At 44.1% G+C, this 15468-nt stretch overlaps 1 protein-coding gene across 1 annotated transcript in view; it reads right to left on the minus strand.

Moving 5' to 3' along the window:
* Positions 1 to 404: 404 nt before the first annotated feature.
* The window catches only part of SPAG1 (sperm associated antigen 1), a 120506-nt gene continuing 105442 nt past the window's right edge, over positions 405 to 15468 (minus strand). Inside the window, exons 15-19 of the mRNA XM_088442685.1 lie at positions 14517 to 14658; positions 13673 to 13799; positions 10965 to 11111; positions 7813 to 8154; positions 405 to 4149 (exon numbers count right to left, since the gene is read on the minus strand). Coding sequence (XP_088298811.1) covers positions 4018 to 4149; positions 7813 to 8154; positions 10965 to 11111; positions 13673 to 13799; positions 14517 to 14658 — 890 coding nt within the window. The 3' untranslated portion in view covers positions 405 to 4017. The remainder of the gene's footprint in view (positions 4150 to 7812; positions 8155 to 10964; positions 11112 to 13672; positions 13800 to 14516; positions 14659 to 15468) is intronic.

Consider the following 15468-nt stretch of genomic DNA (forward strand, 5'->3'; position numbering starts at 1 on the left):
TATTTTTGTAACCTATGTGCTAAAATCATTAAAAAAAAAAAAAAATTATTTTAACAACCAATTATGTAGACCCTCACAGAATACATAATAAACTCCCATTACTGTACAATTCATGAAGCAAAACAAATGCAGGTTAAGCAGTATCATTAATTCAATTAAATCCTTTATTCTCAAGCAACAGATCTCCTTAATTAAAATATATAATTGGTGTAATTAATGACTCACATCCCCAATAACAGGAGTGAACTCCTTTAAAATTGAAATAAAAGGTAATTTGCTTTGGAGGTAAATGCATCTCGGCAGGTTAATCACATATGGCTGAGGCTGGATTATGTTGGATGATTCAGAGGTTACTAAAAATAGGACAATACTGTCACCACGTACAAACAAATCCCAAAATCCAATTTCATGAATGAAAAAATATTTAATAAAGTTTCCATTGTGATAAATATGTTGTAAGCAATATACATAAACAAATGCTACAGTCAACACAAACTGTATTATAATCCATCCTTTTCAATATAAAGATCTTTTGTATAGCAACATAAAATATTTACAGTACATTTCAGAATGAGAAACCAACAAATCCACTGTTAACTCTTAACAATAATAATACATTGTGCATAGAATAGGTGACTGGAAAAGTACAGAACACAAAAGAAAACAAGTCTGAGCTGTAATGTATGAAATATGAGGGAGAGTAGACTTGTTAATGTACAATGATCCCTGTAGCACACATCAAATTTATCCTCACTTATCTGGGACAGTACATGCTTTATCAGAACTCACATTAGCAACCGCGATTCTGTGAGATCTGGAAAACATGCACTGGGACATGATACAGGAATATTGGTTTCAGCTGCAGTATTGAGAAGAGCACCACCCACGGGCGGCTTCCTGAATTACACTACAATTTGGGAGGAACGGTTAGCATGAGCAGGTCATTTAATCATCAGGATTTGTCACATTTTGTTTGTATATTTTACTGTTGCTGGTACAGTATGTTCAAGTACAGAGAAGTGCAGATGTTCATACAATCACTAGTGGGATAAAGTCACCATGTTCAGACACAGATATAGCCGGGAGAGAAGAGCTCTCTCCCAGTGACCAACACCAGGGAATCCTAAATCTCCTTTCCTCAGATGTTTTTACTTTTTCAGAACATTATGGAGGAAATAACATAAGGCAGATCTCAGAATTGCACCGGTCACCCGATCTGAGGGGGATCCAGCCCTGTGCTGCTCTACTGTATGCTACTTCATCCGCCCTACATCACAACAGGCAGTAGTGCTGAGTATGCCCCGCTCTGGTGCATGTGAAGCAGACAGCTGACCACACCAAGGCCCACTCAGAACAGCAGTGACCCACTGAAGACTACTGGGGCCCGGGGAGATCTGATGTACATAGCACCCCCAGGTAAGTGAAACTTTGGATTTATCTTGAAAGCCGACTCCACGACATTTAACTTCTGCATAGAATTCCTTAAACCAGGGATTCCCAAACTCAAAGCATCCTAACAGTGCATGTTTTAAGGCTATCCATATGCTTCCGCACAGATACTTTTATTATACTGAGGTATTAATTAATTCACCTGTGCTTAAGCATGGATATCCTTAAAACCTGGAATGTTTAGGTGCCTTGAGTTGGGGAACCTCTGCTTTAAGCTATTCTGTACATCATTTTAGTTTGTTTAGTATTTGAAACCAGATTTAAATGTTCAAAAACACATACATTATGTTTACTCTCAGTTTACCATAAAGCAAACGCATGCAGCACGTTCGCACACACATGGCTTAGCGGCAAAACCGTTCTTACAGCTGCCCATTCCTTGAGGCCAGGTGGGGTCTGTGTGACCATTTGTGTAGGTCTAGGATTAGCGGCCGTATTGCTATATGAAATGGTAGTCAGTGGGGGGGGGGGGGGGGGGGTCTGCTCCCCCTATATCACCACACAGATTAGGATCCATAAGGAGAGAGTGGGGCAATGCATGAACATGAGAAATAGGTTTCTAATCTGCATTTGTGCTTCTTGAGAAAGGGAATCACGTGTCCGGTCCCTCCTGTGTAATGTAGAAGACTGCTTCTGGTCCCTCCTGTGTAATGTAGAAGACTGCATGGCATTAGATGTGGGAGGAAATATCGCCATCATGTGGTTAGTTTTGTCCTTACTGCCTGGCTGGGTACTGCAGCTTTATCCCTAACTGCAGCAAGATCACCAACAGGCCAGAGCAGTGAGAAACCTATGGGAGCCATTACCACATCGGTGCTCGGCTATATATGGCCTCTATATTCATGTCACACCAACACATATATGGCCTCATTTATCAACGAGTGATATTCTTCTGAGCACTAGTTATTAATCTTAAATGGTGTTCCAACCACGCTCCTGTCATGTTTTTGAAAAATGACAGGAGCCGATTGGTTGGAGCACAATTTATGATCAATAACTAGTAATCAAAAGAATATCCCTCATTGATAAATGAGGCCCCCTGGGTGATGTCACAAAGGAGCACATGAAAGCTTTGCTTATTAAGGAGAGCAGCTCAGCCTTCATAAGAATCCTATTTGTGCCATAGTGACTGGTTACAGAGAATGGCAGGAACACTTACCCTGTTACAATAGAACTAAACTGTGAAGAGCTTCTGAGCATTCATTAATTATGAACGCTGTGGTTATCAGCACCCTTATAATTGGCCAGTGTGTACCTAGCATATTGGCAGTTCAATTGAACGGCCGATATATCGTGGGCGCGTTGGCAGGGGTGTACCAGTGATATGTAGGTGAATGATGTCGCTCACAGCCGATGGCAGATATATCGTCGCATCGAGCTGTGTATGGGCGGTCAAGCCAACCACCAGTACACTTTCTGCCAAGGCCACCGGTGACTGACATCACAACTGGGTGGGCACATTTAAATGCCCACCCAGTTGTGAAGTCAGGCACGGCACATCAGGCCGACGATTGGCAAGTGTGTATGCATTTGCCAATCGTCAGCTAGGGCGATCCGTCGCCCTAGTGTGCACCCAGCTTTAGTGTACAGAGCTACGGCTAGGAACACTGCATGACCAGTCACCTACACAGGGGAAGCTGTTATTTTGGCCGCTGAACCAATAGTGATGAGGCTGAAGACAATTCTGTAAAAGAACTGAAACAGAATGGGGTAATGTGACTGGCCTTTATTACAGACCGCTTTCCGTCTGGTCATTGCACGTCATTACATTGCAGACTCGCGTATGGATAACGCCATTATAGCCACAATGTAGGAGGAGAGGTTATTTCTGTTAAAAGAAACCCCAACAAAAGTAAACGCCATGTTAGGATCCCGCTGTAAGAACAGACAACCTCTGAATAAATAGTTCTGATTAATTCCCTTTAAATTCTTGATACAATGGTGGAGGACGCGGATGAGGAAACTTTCCAGAGAACAAATCAGGGAAAATGACAGATATATTGGGAAAAATAAACGTCTATAAAGTGGATTCTTAAATATGTCTGTAAGCCGTCTAACTTCTAAATCAGGTCTTTGTTATCATATGGACCTAAGGGACAAGATATAAGGCAGCTGGCTGCAATTCTCACAAATACTGCTGGATGCATAGCAGATATAAGCTTTGTCCTGGGCTGTTGTAGTGATGATGCCATTGCTTGGCGTATGCTGCGTCCATCGATGGCAGTAACGTTCCCACCAATATGACGCTCGTTGGGTCATTTACTTATTAATGAAATACTTTACACGTTGCAGCGAGATCTTCCTGGAGTAATATGTCACTGGAGAAAGGATTCCTGATGGCTGGTGCAGCCCCCGCACTCATTACATTGTCAGGTGGAGGGTTTTCGGTCACCCTATTATCAGGATGTGATTGGTTATGGAAATGAATTGAACAACTTTACATTTAAATAATATTTAAACAGTCATGCTGAATAGGTTCTCAGTCAGCTGATGTATTGTAATTTGCATAGTTTATCCTTCCCTAGTGATATGATCGATCAAACCGTGCATAGGATTTATATGCTGGGCTCAGAGTCCGTATTTCTGCACCAATTGTGATACTGCATCGGGCTCAAGGTCCTCACACTGTATTACAGATAGACGCCTGAGGAGATCTTCAACTTCATCCTTCTCTGTCTTGGTAAGAAGTAAGGACACTACCTGAAAGGCAAAGTATAGAAGGACATGTTCAGGTTACAGCACCACATCTGCATTGTGTAATAATTGGTTCTCTACACTACTATTAGGTGCCCCATGTTTTACATGAATCTACAGTGCATCCGGAAAGTATTCGCATCGCTTCACTTTTTCCACATTTTGTTATGTTACAGCCTTGTTCCAAAATGGAATAAATTCATTTTTGTCCTCAAAATTCTACACACAATGCCCCATAATGACAACAACATGTAAAGAGCTTTTGAGATTTTTTGCAAATTTAATAATAAAAAAAAAAATAAACTAAGAAATCACATGTACATAAGTATTCACAGCCTTTGCTCAATACTTTGTTGATGCACCTTTGGCAGCAATTACAGCCTCAAGTCTATTTGAATATGATGCCACAAGCTTGGACACCTATCTTTGGGCAGTTTCGCCCATTCCTCTTTGCAGCACCTCTCAAGCTCCATCAGGTTGGATGGGAAGTGTCGGTGCAGAGCCATTTTCAGATCTCTCCAGAGATGTTCAATTGGATTCAAGTCTGGGCTCTGGCTGGGCCACTCAAGGACATTCACAGAGTTGTTCTGAAGCCACTCCTTTGATATCTTGGCTGTGTGCTTGGGGTCGTTGTCCTGCTGAAAGATGAACAGTCGCCCCAGTCTGAGGTCAAGAGCACTCTGGAGCAGGTTTTCATCCAGGAAGTCTCTGTACATTGCTGCATTCATCTTTCTCTCTATCCCGACTAGTCTCCCAGTTCCTGCCGCTGAAAAACATCCCCACAGCACGATGATGCCACCACCATGCTTCACTGTAGGGATGGTATTGGCCTGGTGATGAGCGGTGCCTGGTTTCCTCCAAACATAACGGCTGGCATTGACGCCAAAGAGTTCAATCTTTGTTGGAGAGTCCTTCAAGTGCATTTTGGCAAACTCTAGGTGGGCTGCCATGTGCTTTTTTACTAAGAAGTGGCTTCTGTGTGGCCCCTCTACCATACAGGCCTGATTGGTGGATTGCTGCCCTTCTGGAAGGTTCTCCTCTCTCCACAGAGGAATGCTGTAGCTCTGCCAGAGTGACCATCGGGTTCTTGGTCACCTCCCTGACTAGGACCCTTCTCCCCCAATCGCTCAGTTTAGACGGCCAGCCAACTCTAGGAAGAGTCCTGGTGGTTCCGAACTTCTTCCATTTACGGATGATGGAGGCCACTGTGCTCATTAGGACCTTCAAAAGCAGCAGATATTTTTCTGTACCCTTCCCCAGATTTGTGCCTCAAGACAATCCTGTCTCGGAAGTCTACATACAATTCCTTGGACTTCTTGCTTGGTTTGTGCTCTGACATGCACTGTCAAGTGTGGGACATTATATAGATAGGTGTATGCCTTTCAAAATCATGTCCAATCAACTGAATTTACCACAAGTAGACTCCAGTTAAGCTGTAGGAACATCTCAAGGATGATCAGTGAAAACATGATGCACCTGAGCTAAATTTTGAGCTTCATGGCAAAGGCTGTGAATACTTATGTACATGTGATTTCTTTGTGGTTTTTAATTAAATTTTCAAAAATATAAAAAAAAACAACAACTTTTTACACGTTGTCATTATGGGGTATTGTGTGTAGAATTTTGAGGACAAAAATGAATTTATTCCATTTTGGAATAAGGCTGTAACATAACAAAATGTGGAAAAAGTGAAGCGCTGTGAATACTTTCCGGATGCACTTCAACTGCAGAACACAAGCTGGTGTAAAAGACAACCATGGCCTCTGACAAGCAGTGACTTCATATAAATTTATTAAAGGGATGTAGTCAAAATACCGATGGACGGGATGTAGTCTGTTGAAATCCCGGTGTCGGAATCCCGGCCCGGGACTAAACATAGGTGGCTAAATCCCGAAGCCGGCCTACACACAGATGCCAGAATCCCGACAGACGACATCCCTATAGAACAGGGGTTCCCAACCACGATCCTCAAGGGACACTAACAGTCCAGGTTTTAAGGATAACCGTACTTAAGCACAGGTGACTTAATTAGTACCTCAGTTATTTTGATTTAACCATCTGTAATGGTGAGTACACACTGGGTGATGAAAGTGGACGACTGAACGATAACGATATCGTTCAGTCGTCCACTTTATCGTCCATTTTTAAACACAAAAACGATGAACGATAACGACGACGCGCGTTCCCGCGGGTCGTTCGTCATCATCGTTCACCGTGTTAACATGCAGGCCAACCTGACGATGTCGTCAGGTTGCTGCATGTTATGGAATGGGGGAGAGAGCCCGGCGCTGAACGATATCGTTAATGATATCGTTCAGCGGGTGTGCTCAATGTCATGAACGACATTGAGCACAGCCTGCCGGGGACAACACTACACGATATCGCTCAGGGAGCATATCATCTAGTGTGTACGTACCTTTAGTGTGCCTTGAGGACAGAGGTTGGGAATCACTGCTATAGAAGGTAAGTGGGGTGCCCTTAGCTGTTAGCCACAGGGAGGGGGTTAGGCACTAAGGGTGGATGGTTAGGTTTAGGCACCAAGGGGTTGGGGTGGGGGGGCCTATTTGTGAGAAGCGAAGAGCTTTTAAAGGTTGTGTGGGTGTGGCCAGTGCAATATGCGCGTGCACACCCACTACACCACTGTCTCCCTTAATAAGCAAGAATAGAAAAATTGCATCAATTTGCAAGACGAAATAGAAATACAATTTTAATACCTATGATTAATGGGCGACCGTGTGGCCAGCGGTGCGGCTGGTCATCATTCTGCCATGATGATAGGGCTATTTTTATGTGGAGGCCTTGCGCTGTAGTACCAAGTGGCCCTGATAATCGGGACCCTATTTCAATACTCTTTAGCTGCGTACACACTAGACAATATTTATGAATGATACAGACAATAACTATATCATTCGACGATATATCGTTCATATCGTCCAGTGTGTATGCAGTGAATGATCAACGATGCGCGCTCCCGCGGGTCGGTAACAATATCCCCAGTCAGCTGAACATGCAGCTCAATCTGGGGATATCGTTAATAATGCCATGCTACCGAATGCAGCATGGCCCCGCTCCCTCCCCACCCCGCCATCGTTTGTCGTGACAGACATCGGCAAGTGTGTATACACTTACCGATGCACCCGCGCGTCCAATATCGCTCATCACACAAACATCGTCTAGTGTGTATGAGCCTTTACACTCTCCTAATGGTGTCCCTGCTAATTACACAGTTTACACATACAAGTTGTGTTTACATATTGTGGTGAAACAGCCATCCAACGCATTTCAGTACATGGCCTAAGGATGCCTTGTATAGAGATGAAACGCGTCGAGTCGCTACCTTACCACAACAAGAATTCAGCAACAATACAGACCAAAGAGTGTGCCGCCATTTTTCTCCCCCTTCGGAAAAGACAAATACTGTACACCCTAAACCACCTAAGAGACACCCAACGGTGAGACTCCAATAGTTTTTCATAGACTGCATCAAAGGGAAAAATAAGTAAATAATATTGCATCAGGACCTCTCCATATGTACACAGGGTGCAGTGTAATATATGCAGATATTCCCATCAACAACAAAAGTACCAGCAAGTAATATCTATAGGTTCTAGTGATAAGAACAATTTCAGACAGCATAATGTTTGTTAGATGCCATCACTGAGCCCGTACCGTAAATCTATCTGCTGTGCTGAGGTGAGACAGGTGCCGATACACCAGTGTAGGGTTCTTCTCCAGGACATGGTGCTTCAGGGACTGTGCAATTAGCAGAAGGGTCTCTGTGTCTAGCTTGTTGCTCAGGAACGTAGGCAAGTCCCGGGGGTCTATGACAGACAGTAGCTGGGCGCAGCCTTCCAAGTCCTTCCCTGCTCTGTACTCATTCATGAGCTGGTCAAACTCATAGGCGTTGCTGGGCTTTGTGAGTGGAGGTCTCTTGCTCTTCCTTGGCGACTCATTATTTTCATGTCCGCTGAGGATGGACGGATTAGATGAGTTTTCCTCCTTCTCATCCACCTTAAAGACAAAATGAAGTTTAGATTGAACAAGTCATCATATAGTAAGAGCAAAAGCCAATCAGCAAGGGTTATATAGGTTATATCAGAGGAGGACTGGAGCCAATGGGTATATTGAAGGCAAATATCAGATTTGTATTCGTTACTCGCGGTTATATTTTTGGCAGCAAATGTGTCTTGGATGAAGGACAGTTGGGTTATTTCTTTAAACCCGATGCACAGGTGAGGGCTTGTACATGCAGGAGTCTTCCCATCCATAACTAATCTCTATGGAGACACAATATGGTGCTGTGTACACTGATAATGGATACGTTACAGGAGGTGGATTATGGAACAGAAGAGGAAACAGAATGTTCTATTCTCCCTGTGTTCCCGCTTTGTTATCCAATTCGGCAAAGTGCCCATGTGCACCGTACCTGCATCATCCCATAGAGATCAAAGAGCTCAATAACAGAGGTTCTTAACTCCAGACCTCAAGTACCCCCCACTGGTCATGTTTTGGGGATTTCGTTAATCATGCACAGGCGGGTTCATCTATATTGCTGGGTCAGTAACGATCCCACCAGTTGCCACAGACAGAAATCCTCAAAAAGCTCTGGTCTATACAATTATCCAACTCTCATCCACTCGGTTGCCCAAGAAAGGAACTTGGGCGATACGAATATTAAGATACCTTTGTACTTGTGACCTTACTATGCACAGAAAGTGCAATAACCAATAACAACAAGTCTAACACAATTATAGTAATGTGCAGAAACCAAACGCAAATTGGTTGCTACTGGCAACACCTTTTCTTCAGTTCCCTGTGAAGTATAGTAACTCATTGATACAATTATTAAAAAGACACCAGTACTCAATCCTTACCCCTGTTTTGTTAAATCGCATGTAATAAAACAACAAATACCACTAACAGATCTCTCTAACATAGCTCATGCTACCGGATACAAAAGTGCGGCTCTTGAACGTCTCAGGTAGTTACCGATCTTTCTGACCAGAGAATGAAACTGCAGTTTCCAGCTTTTGTACTGGGAAAAGCTCTGGCCGGAACACAGGTCACTGCATATATGGGAGGGGGTTAGAGCATAGTGCATCACACGTCTGATAAAGTGTCACTCCCAGAGAGCAGACTCACATGGGCTGGAGTGGGACTTACACTTGCTATTTTCAGCCTGAATCCAATCAGTGCAGGAACAAAACCTCCTCGAGGTCACCAATTAAACATATAAGCAGACTTATACCCAACCTCCTGCTGAGACTTCCTGCAATGCATTCCCTGGTGACCGGGATTCACAGAGTCTTACTACCTCCCTCAATACACAGCACCATTTCCCTGCAATATCTCATTCTTATAAACATGCAAATAATTCTACACCGATCAATGTAAAAATGCCCAATACAAAATGATTTCTCTGCTAGAAACACTTTTTCCCTGTTATCCTTTGTAAAGAACATAACTGAAGGAATATAGAAATTAATTTACATACATATAAAATGTTTATATTCAAACCCCACAGATCCCTGACTACCGTACACACACACACACACACTCTCAATCCTGGGATTCCCGGGATTGGCCTGGTTTAAAAAAAAAAATGCCCCCGCCCTGCCCTTACATTTACTTACTGGTGGGGCTTGCAGCGGCCAGTCGGGGGGAGCAGGAGCCGGGCAGCGTCTAAACACTCTTCTGGGAGCTGCTCAGCGCTGCCCGGCATTTAAAAAACACAACACAACAAAAATGATGGCCAATGCTGGGATCGGTATTGGAGGCTTCCAAATCCTGGCCATTTTTAGCCCCAAATCCCAGGATTGGCCTCCCTAGCCGCGCCAAAACACTAAACCCAAGTGTCTAGCACACTATAAACAAAACGATGCAAAATTGAGGAAAAAGTAGCACAATCTAGGGTAAGGCGGCAAAAGACAGGTGTGACCCGAGCCATGCATCGCTGTGTTTTATCTGCGACTTTATGTTACTTTCTTAGGATTCATATTTTTATAACAAAGTACCTAGTGCACTAAGAGCCCAATTCAGCGGTGGACGCTATTGCAGACGTGATTGCAATTCTTTTACGAAGTTGAAGCTGCGATAATGCGCAAATGCTAGTGTCAGCCTTCCCCTTGTATAGTAGCATGCACCGCAATGTGGACAATGCAACTCCGCCGGTGGTTCTAAACAACCCACCATTGTGTGCACCATCGCCACCTGCACCAGCCTATGGCAGGCGCTGTGTCTTCTTCTGCAACTCCACTGTGGCTGCGGCTCTGCATCGGAGAACGCTTCCACCGACGCGCCCCGTGACACTGCCATAGCACACCCATGAGACGGCCTTTCGTTTTGTTTACACTGCAGGCCACCTCCCAGTGACCGCTAAGGAACGCCCATGGTTTTGCCTCGCCGTTCCTCATGCCAGCGCTCCCTTCTCGCCGTTCCTAATGCCAGCGCTCCTCTCTCGCCATTCCTAATGCCAGCGCTCCCTTCTCGCCATTCCTAATGCCAGCGCTCCCTTCTGCAACAGCGTACACTTAAGAGTTTTATGCGCAGTAGAAAATATCCGCTCACCTGTGCAACACACGGACACTGCGACCACCTCGGAGTCAGTCCCTATATGAGAACCAAGCTGCAATATTGAGGAAAAAGTACCAACATTTACTAAAAAGTGCACGGGGATAGCGCCAAGCGTCTTGTGCCATATGGCGCAAATCGGAGAGGTGTATGAGGACACATCTGTGTAGCGGGATTTCATTCATGCGTCTGCATCACAGCACAAAGCGAAATCATCTTAGTGCAGTTTTTAAAGGGACGCCATGACATACCTCCTCTATTAGGACCTTCTTTCTTTGCTTTTCATGTCCCTCGGTAGCCAAGAAGGGTGTGATTTCCGATAAGAGATTCTTTGCCTCTGTGACGCCTGGATCCAGTGACATCATTTTCCGAAGATCATTGGCGCAATCTTGATATTTCTACAGTAAGAGATTACACATTAATGGCGAAAATTGTAATTAATTAGAAACACACACACACACACACACACACACACCTTATGCTGCCCATCCACTAGGCGATTAAACCTAGCGATAACGATCGTCGTAATCGCAAGCAAATCGGGCAGTCTAATGTCAAAAACGACCAGCAATGCGTGTGCCTATTGGTCGTTTTTGACATCTTTCATCGTCCGTACATGCTGGTCAACCTGACAATCACGTGGATGATGGATGTGCCTACACTGAACGACTGAACGTTCAGTGTAGGCACATCACAGACATAGAAATGACGATTACAATGTTGTAACTGTGCTGTTGTTTCTATGTCCTGTAGTGTCTGGGCAGCATTAGCCCTAGGACTGGCCAGTTGTGAGTGCTCAGTGTTATGTTTAGCTACTACTAGACTCACATGTGAGATGTACATTGAGGGAGCAGAGAGACTTGAGTGGAAGCTCTGTGGCCGGGGGTTAGATTCCAACTAAGGAATCACATCTTTGTGGACTTTGTATGACAGAGTTATATATGAGCCAGGAGAATTATGATAAACATGACGACGTTAGAGGCTTTATCGTTATCAGAGGAAATGGCGACAGCCTCACAGGACAATGATGCAGGAGAAAACTTTAGCACTAAAGGGTATATTTACCAAGATTACGGTGTTTGAAACCATGGTAACTGACGTTATGTACCTGTGCGGCAGGGCTCGACAACTCCCGATCGCCAGTACGACTGGAATTACCAATGGTGGGAGAAATCCACAGAAGCCAAGGATATCCCAGCAACAAGTTCAGCAATCCCCGGTCGGTCCCAGGCCCCCACATCCCCGGTGGAGAATCAGAGCAAACGTAGTAAGACATGTTGCTTCTGGCTGTTCATTTAAATCATGCCACCATCTCCCCAAATAGCTCCAAACTATAATGGCCTCCTGCTGTGCCTTACTAGGTGCCCGGTTCTGAAGCCAGTCTGGGCACTGTTCAGTCCCAGAGACCCCCCCTCCCTCTGCACTTACCACACCACTGAGTGATATGGACCTCATGCCTCTGCCGGGTAACTAGTGTCATTTACTCAAATCACCCACTGCCAACATTTTATTTTAAGGTCTTCCCCTATAACATTAATTGGATGCCCTACTGCGTGGCATGCTATGAATGGGGGGGGGGGGCTATACTGCATGGCATGCTATGAATGGGGGGGCTATACTGCGTGGCATGCTATGAATGGGGGGCCCTACTGCATGACGTGCTATGAATGGGGGGCCCTACTGCGTGGCATGCTATGAATGGGGGGCAATACTGCATGGCATGCGATGAATGGGGGACCCTACTGCATGGCATGCTATGGATTAGGGGCCCTACTGCATGGCATGCTATGAATGGGGGGCAATACTGTGTGGTAACCTATACATTGGGCACCAGAGACAGGCATGTGGGGCTGGGTCTGACTGGCATTTAAGAGACGTGTGGTGGTCTAATGGCATGTGGCCCGGTCTGTGGCATTGAAGGGGTTTGTATGGCAGTCTATACATAATCGCTTATATTTTCGTTGGGGGTGATGGTCTGGCTCCTAAACTTTAAGCTTACTCCTAGATTTTAGAAAAACGTGTGGAGGCCTGCACTGCTGTAACGCTCTGATGGTAGATGTTGCTACTGCCTTCCATTTTCTTTTTAAAAAAGAAAAAAAAAAAAAGGAGTAGCTGTGAGTATGCGGTTGATGTAGACATGTGCATTGCTAATGGCGCAAATCGGTATTTGGCGCCACACTGTGCTCATGTGGGGGAGGAAATGAAACAGTTTTCGTCTAGTTTCTGGCAGGACAGATGCCAGTGTTAGCTGTGGGAAGCCAGGCTTTGGAAGTTATAAGTAATAACACTGATTTAGGATATGCCCCAACTACACGCTAATCACAATATGAAAGGTGCGTGTTATACCCTGTAACATTGCTATAAAGAAAAGGCAAACCTGAGGCGCTTAGTGCTATAGCTTTGTGCACCCCTGCACCTGCCTACTTACAGCTCAATTTCAATTCAAGTGACCAAGCTGGTCTTTCCCACTAATCCCCCATGGATATTAAGGGAGACAAGTGTGACAGACGGAGGCACAAGGTTTTGCCGTTGAATTTTTATATATTCTATTGAAAAACTGTTTTGCAACATGAAAAGACCTGCAAACCTATGATAGATAGATATACATAAATACACACACACACACACACACACACACACACACACACACACGCCATCATCAATCATAATCTAGGACGGTACGTAAGACTTGGCCTGAGGTTGTTAATGTGATTACAGCAGTAGAGTCTCCTCCTCCTCCTCCCTATACAACGCACATATACATACTTATTCTGTACAGACATGTAAGGCGTGTTACTTTTACAGTAGGTGTTTGGAATTCCTCTGCCGGACCTCCCACCAGTGACCCCACTGTTTCCTGACTGCAGGCAGAGAAGCCGATTACTAAACCAGGTTACAAAATAAGTTGCTTGTGGGACAGAATTTCAGCAGCAGCAGTGTGGCCAGATCCCTCATTTACCTCTAATCCCTTGTAGGCCTGAGCTCGCCTGTACAAAGCCTTGACATTGGAGGCGTCCCTCTGCAGGGCACAGTCACAGTCCTTCTTGGCATCTTCATACTGGCTCAGTTTCAAGTAGCACAGAGCTCTGTAACAGAAAGTGTAGGCTCAGCTGAAACACGTCGCTGGTCAGCCAGACAATGTGCACGTCAGTGTAAATCCTGTCATTAAAGCCAAATGTGAAAAATACATCTTCCATACGTTGATGGGGGATGAACCTTCCCCTCAATGCCCGAACTCCTCTAATTATGCAGAAAATAATTCAGTTGTTCACTACACACCGCCATATTCCTGTAAAAGACCATCCTATATCCCAAATCTCTGATTTGTATCTATCCATTATACAGTTACCTAAAAGCACAGGTGTAGAAAATATTTGTGAATGATAGGAGTAAGAATTATATCTATTCCATTCTGCAGATGAATCTTTATTGGCAATATTTAGAAAAACAAATCAATTGTAATTGGTGGGTCTACAAATACATCAATACGGGAATTCCACAAACAAGAGAGTCAATACAGCTGAAAATTCCTTACATGTTGTTCTGACATTCACTTTTAAGACCCACAGAAAGAGAGACCTAAGATAGACAGAAGTATACATACCCAGTCCCTACCGCCTTGTATAACCATCTGAAGAATGAGAGGAGGTTATAAATGGAGGCAGACTGGTTAGACCACATCTACCTGCTCCATAGGACACGTGTGACAACGCACAAGGCTACCAGAGGTATCACAATGAGCCAGTCAGAGCGCAGGTCACCGTATGTGAAAGCCAATGCTGGTACGTGTAATATGTCCTCACCTGTTGGTGTATATAGCACATTCCTCAGGATTTAGCTGTAGACACTCTGTATAATTCTTCATGGCGTCCTTGTACTGCCCCTTCTTTACGTGATCGTTCCCTTTCTGTTTTAGAGACGAGAAGTTCTCCTCGGCGGAGTCACCTGGATAGATAAAACCCGTTATACTTTATCTAGTCATATATACAAGTCTTGTACCTAATCTGCACAATATATTTTGTTTCTATTTAACATTCATTTCAATAGAAATGATTTTGTAGGATACAAAGTAGAGAAAATACTACAACATACTCCGTACTGCAAATGACAAGGACACTAGTTACCAAGGAGTTCTGTTACCATACACAGCAACAAGCAGAGTGCTATTATACAGGTCATAGAGGACAAAAATGAGACATTATCTTTATTGTAGTGGATGAAAGGTTTCTTCCAATAGCCATAATAATTTACAGTAGGGCGTGCATTATAACTTCTAATACATAAGTAGTAAGGAACACAGAAGAAGTGATGGCACCAGAGCTCACCATTTATACAGGATTTTGATCATTATAGTGCAATTAAAATGGATCTATACTGTTATTTTGCTGCAGGAGAATATTTTATGCCCTTTAAGGCTGCACTTATTACATGCTAATAATAAAGGGGTGGTATGACCAGTGCTGCGGCTTTGGTTACTGATTTCACCTTCCTATGTATGACTGTACGTAGCTATATCAATGGTGGACGCCCGGGAGCTGGCAAAAAAAATATATATATTGATGACAATGGTTGTATAAACAACTTCTGATTGGCCAATTGCGAATTCGCCGCTGAAGTGTGTAGGTGCTTTATTCATTGATTGTGTGCGTATTACATCATTTTCAGGTTGTATATTAAATATGTATTTTATGCTACTCCGATTTATACGCGAGAAGGAAGATCAATGTGATACCTGCGCCTCAGCATATAGGTGTC

This window comes from Taudactylus pleione, unplaced genomic scaffold, assembly GCF_031769625.1.
Source record: "Taudactylus pleione unplaced genomic scaffold, aTauple2 ptg000314l, whole genome shotgun sequence".
Taxonomy (NCBI): Eukaryota; Metazoa; Chordata; class Amphibia; order Anura; family Myobatrachidae; genus Taudactylus; species Taudactylus pleione.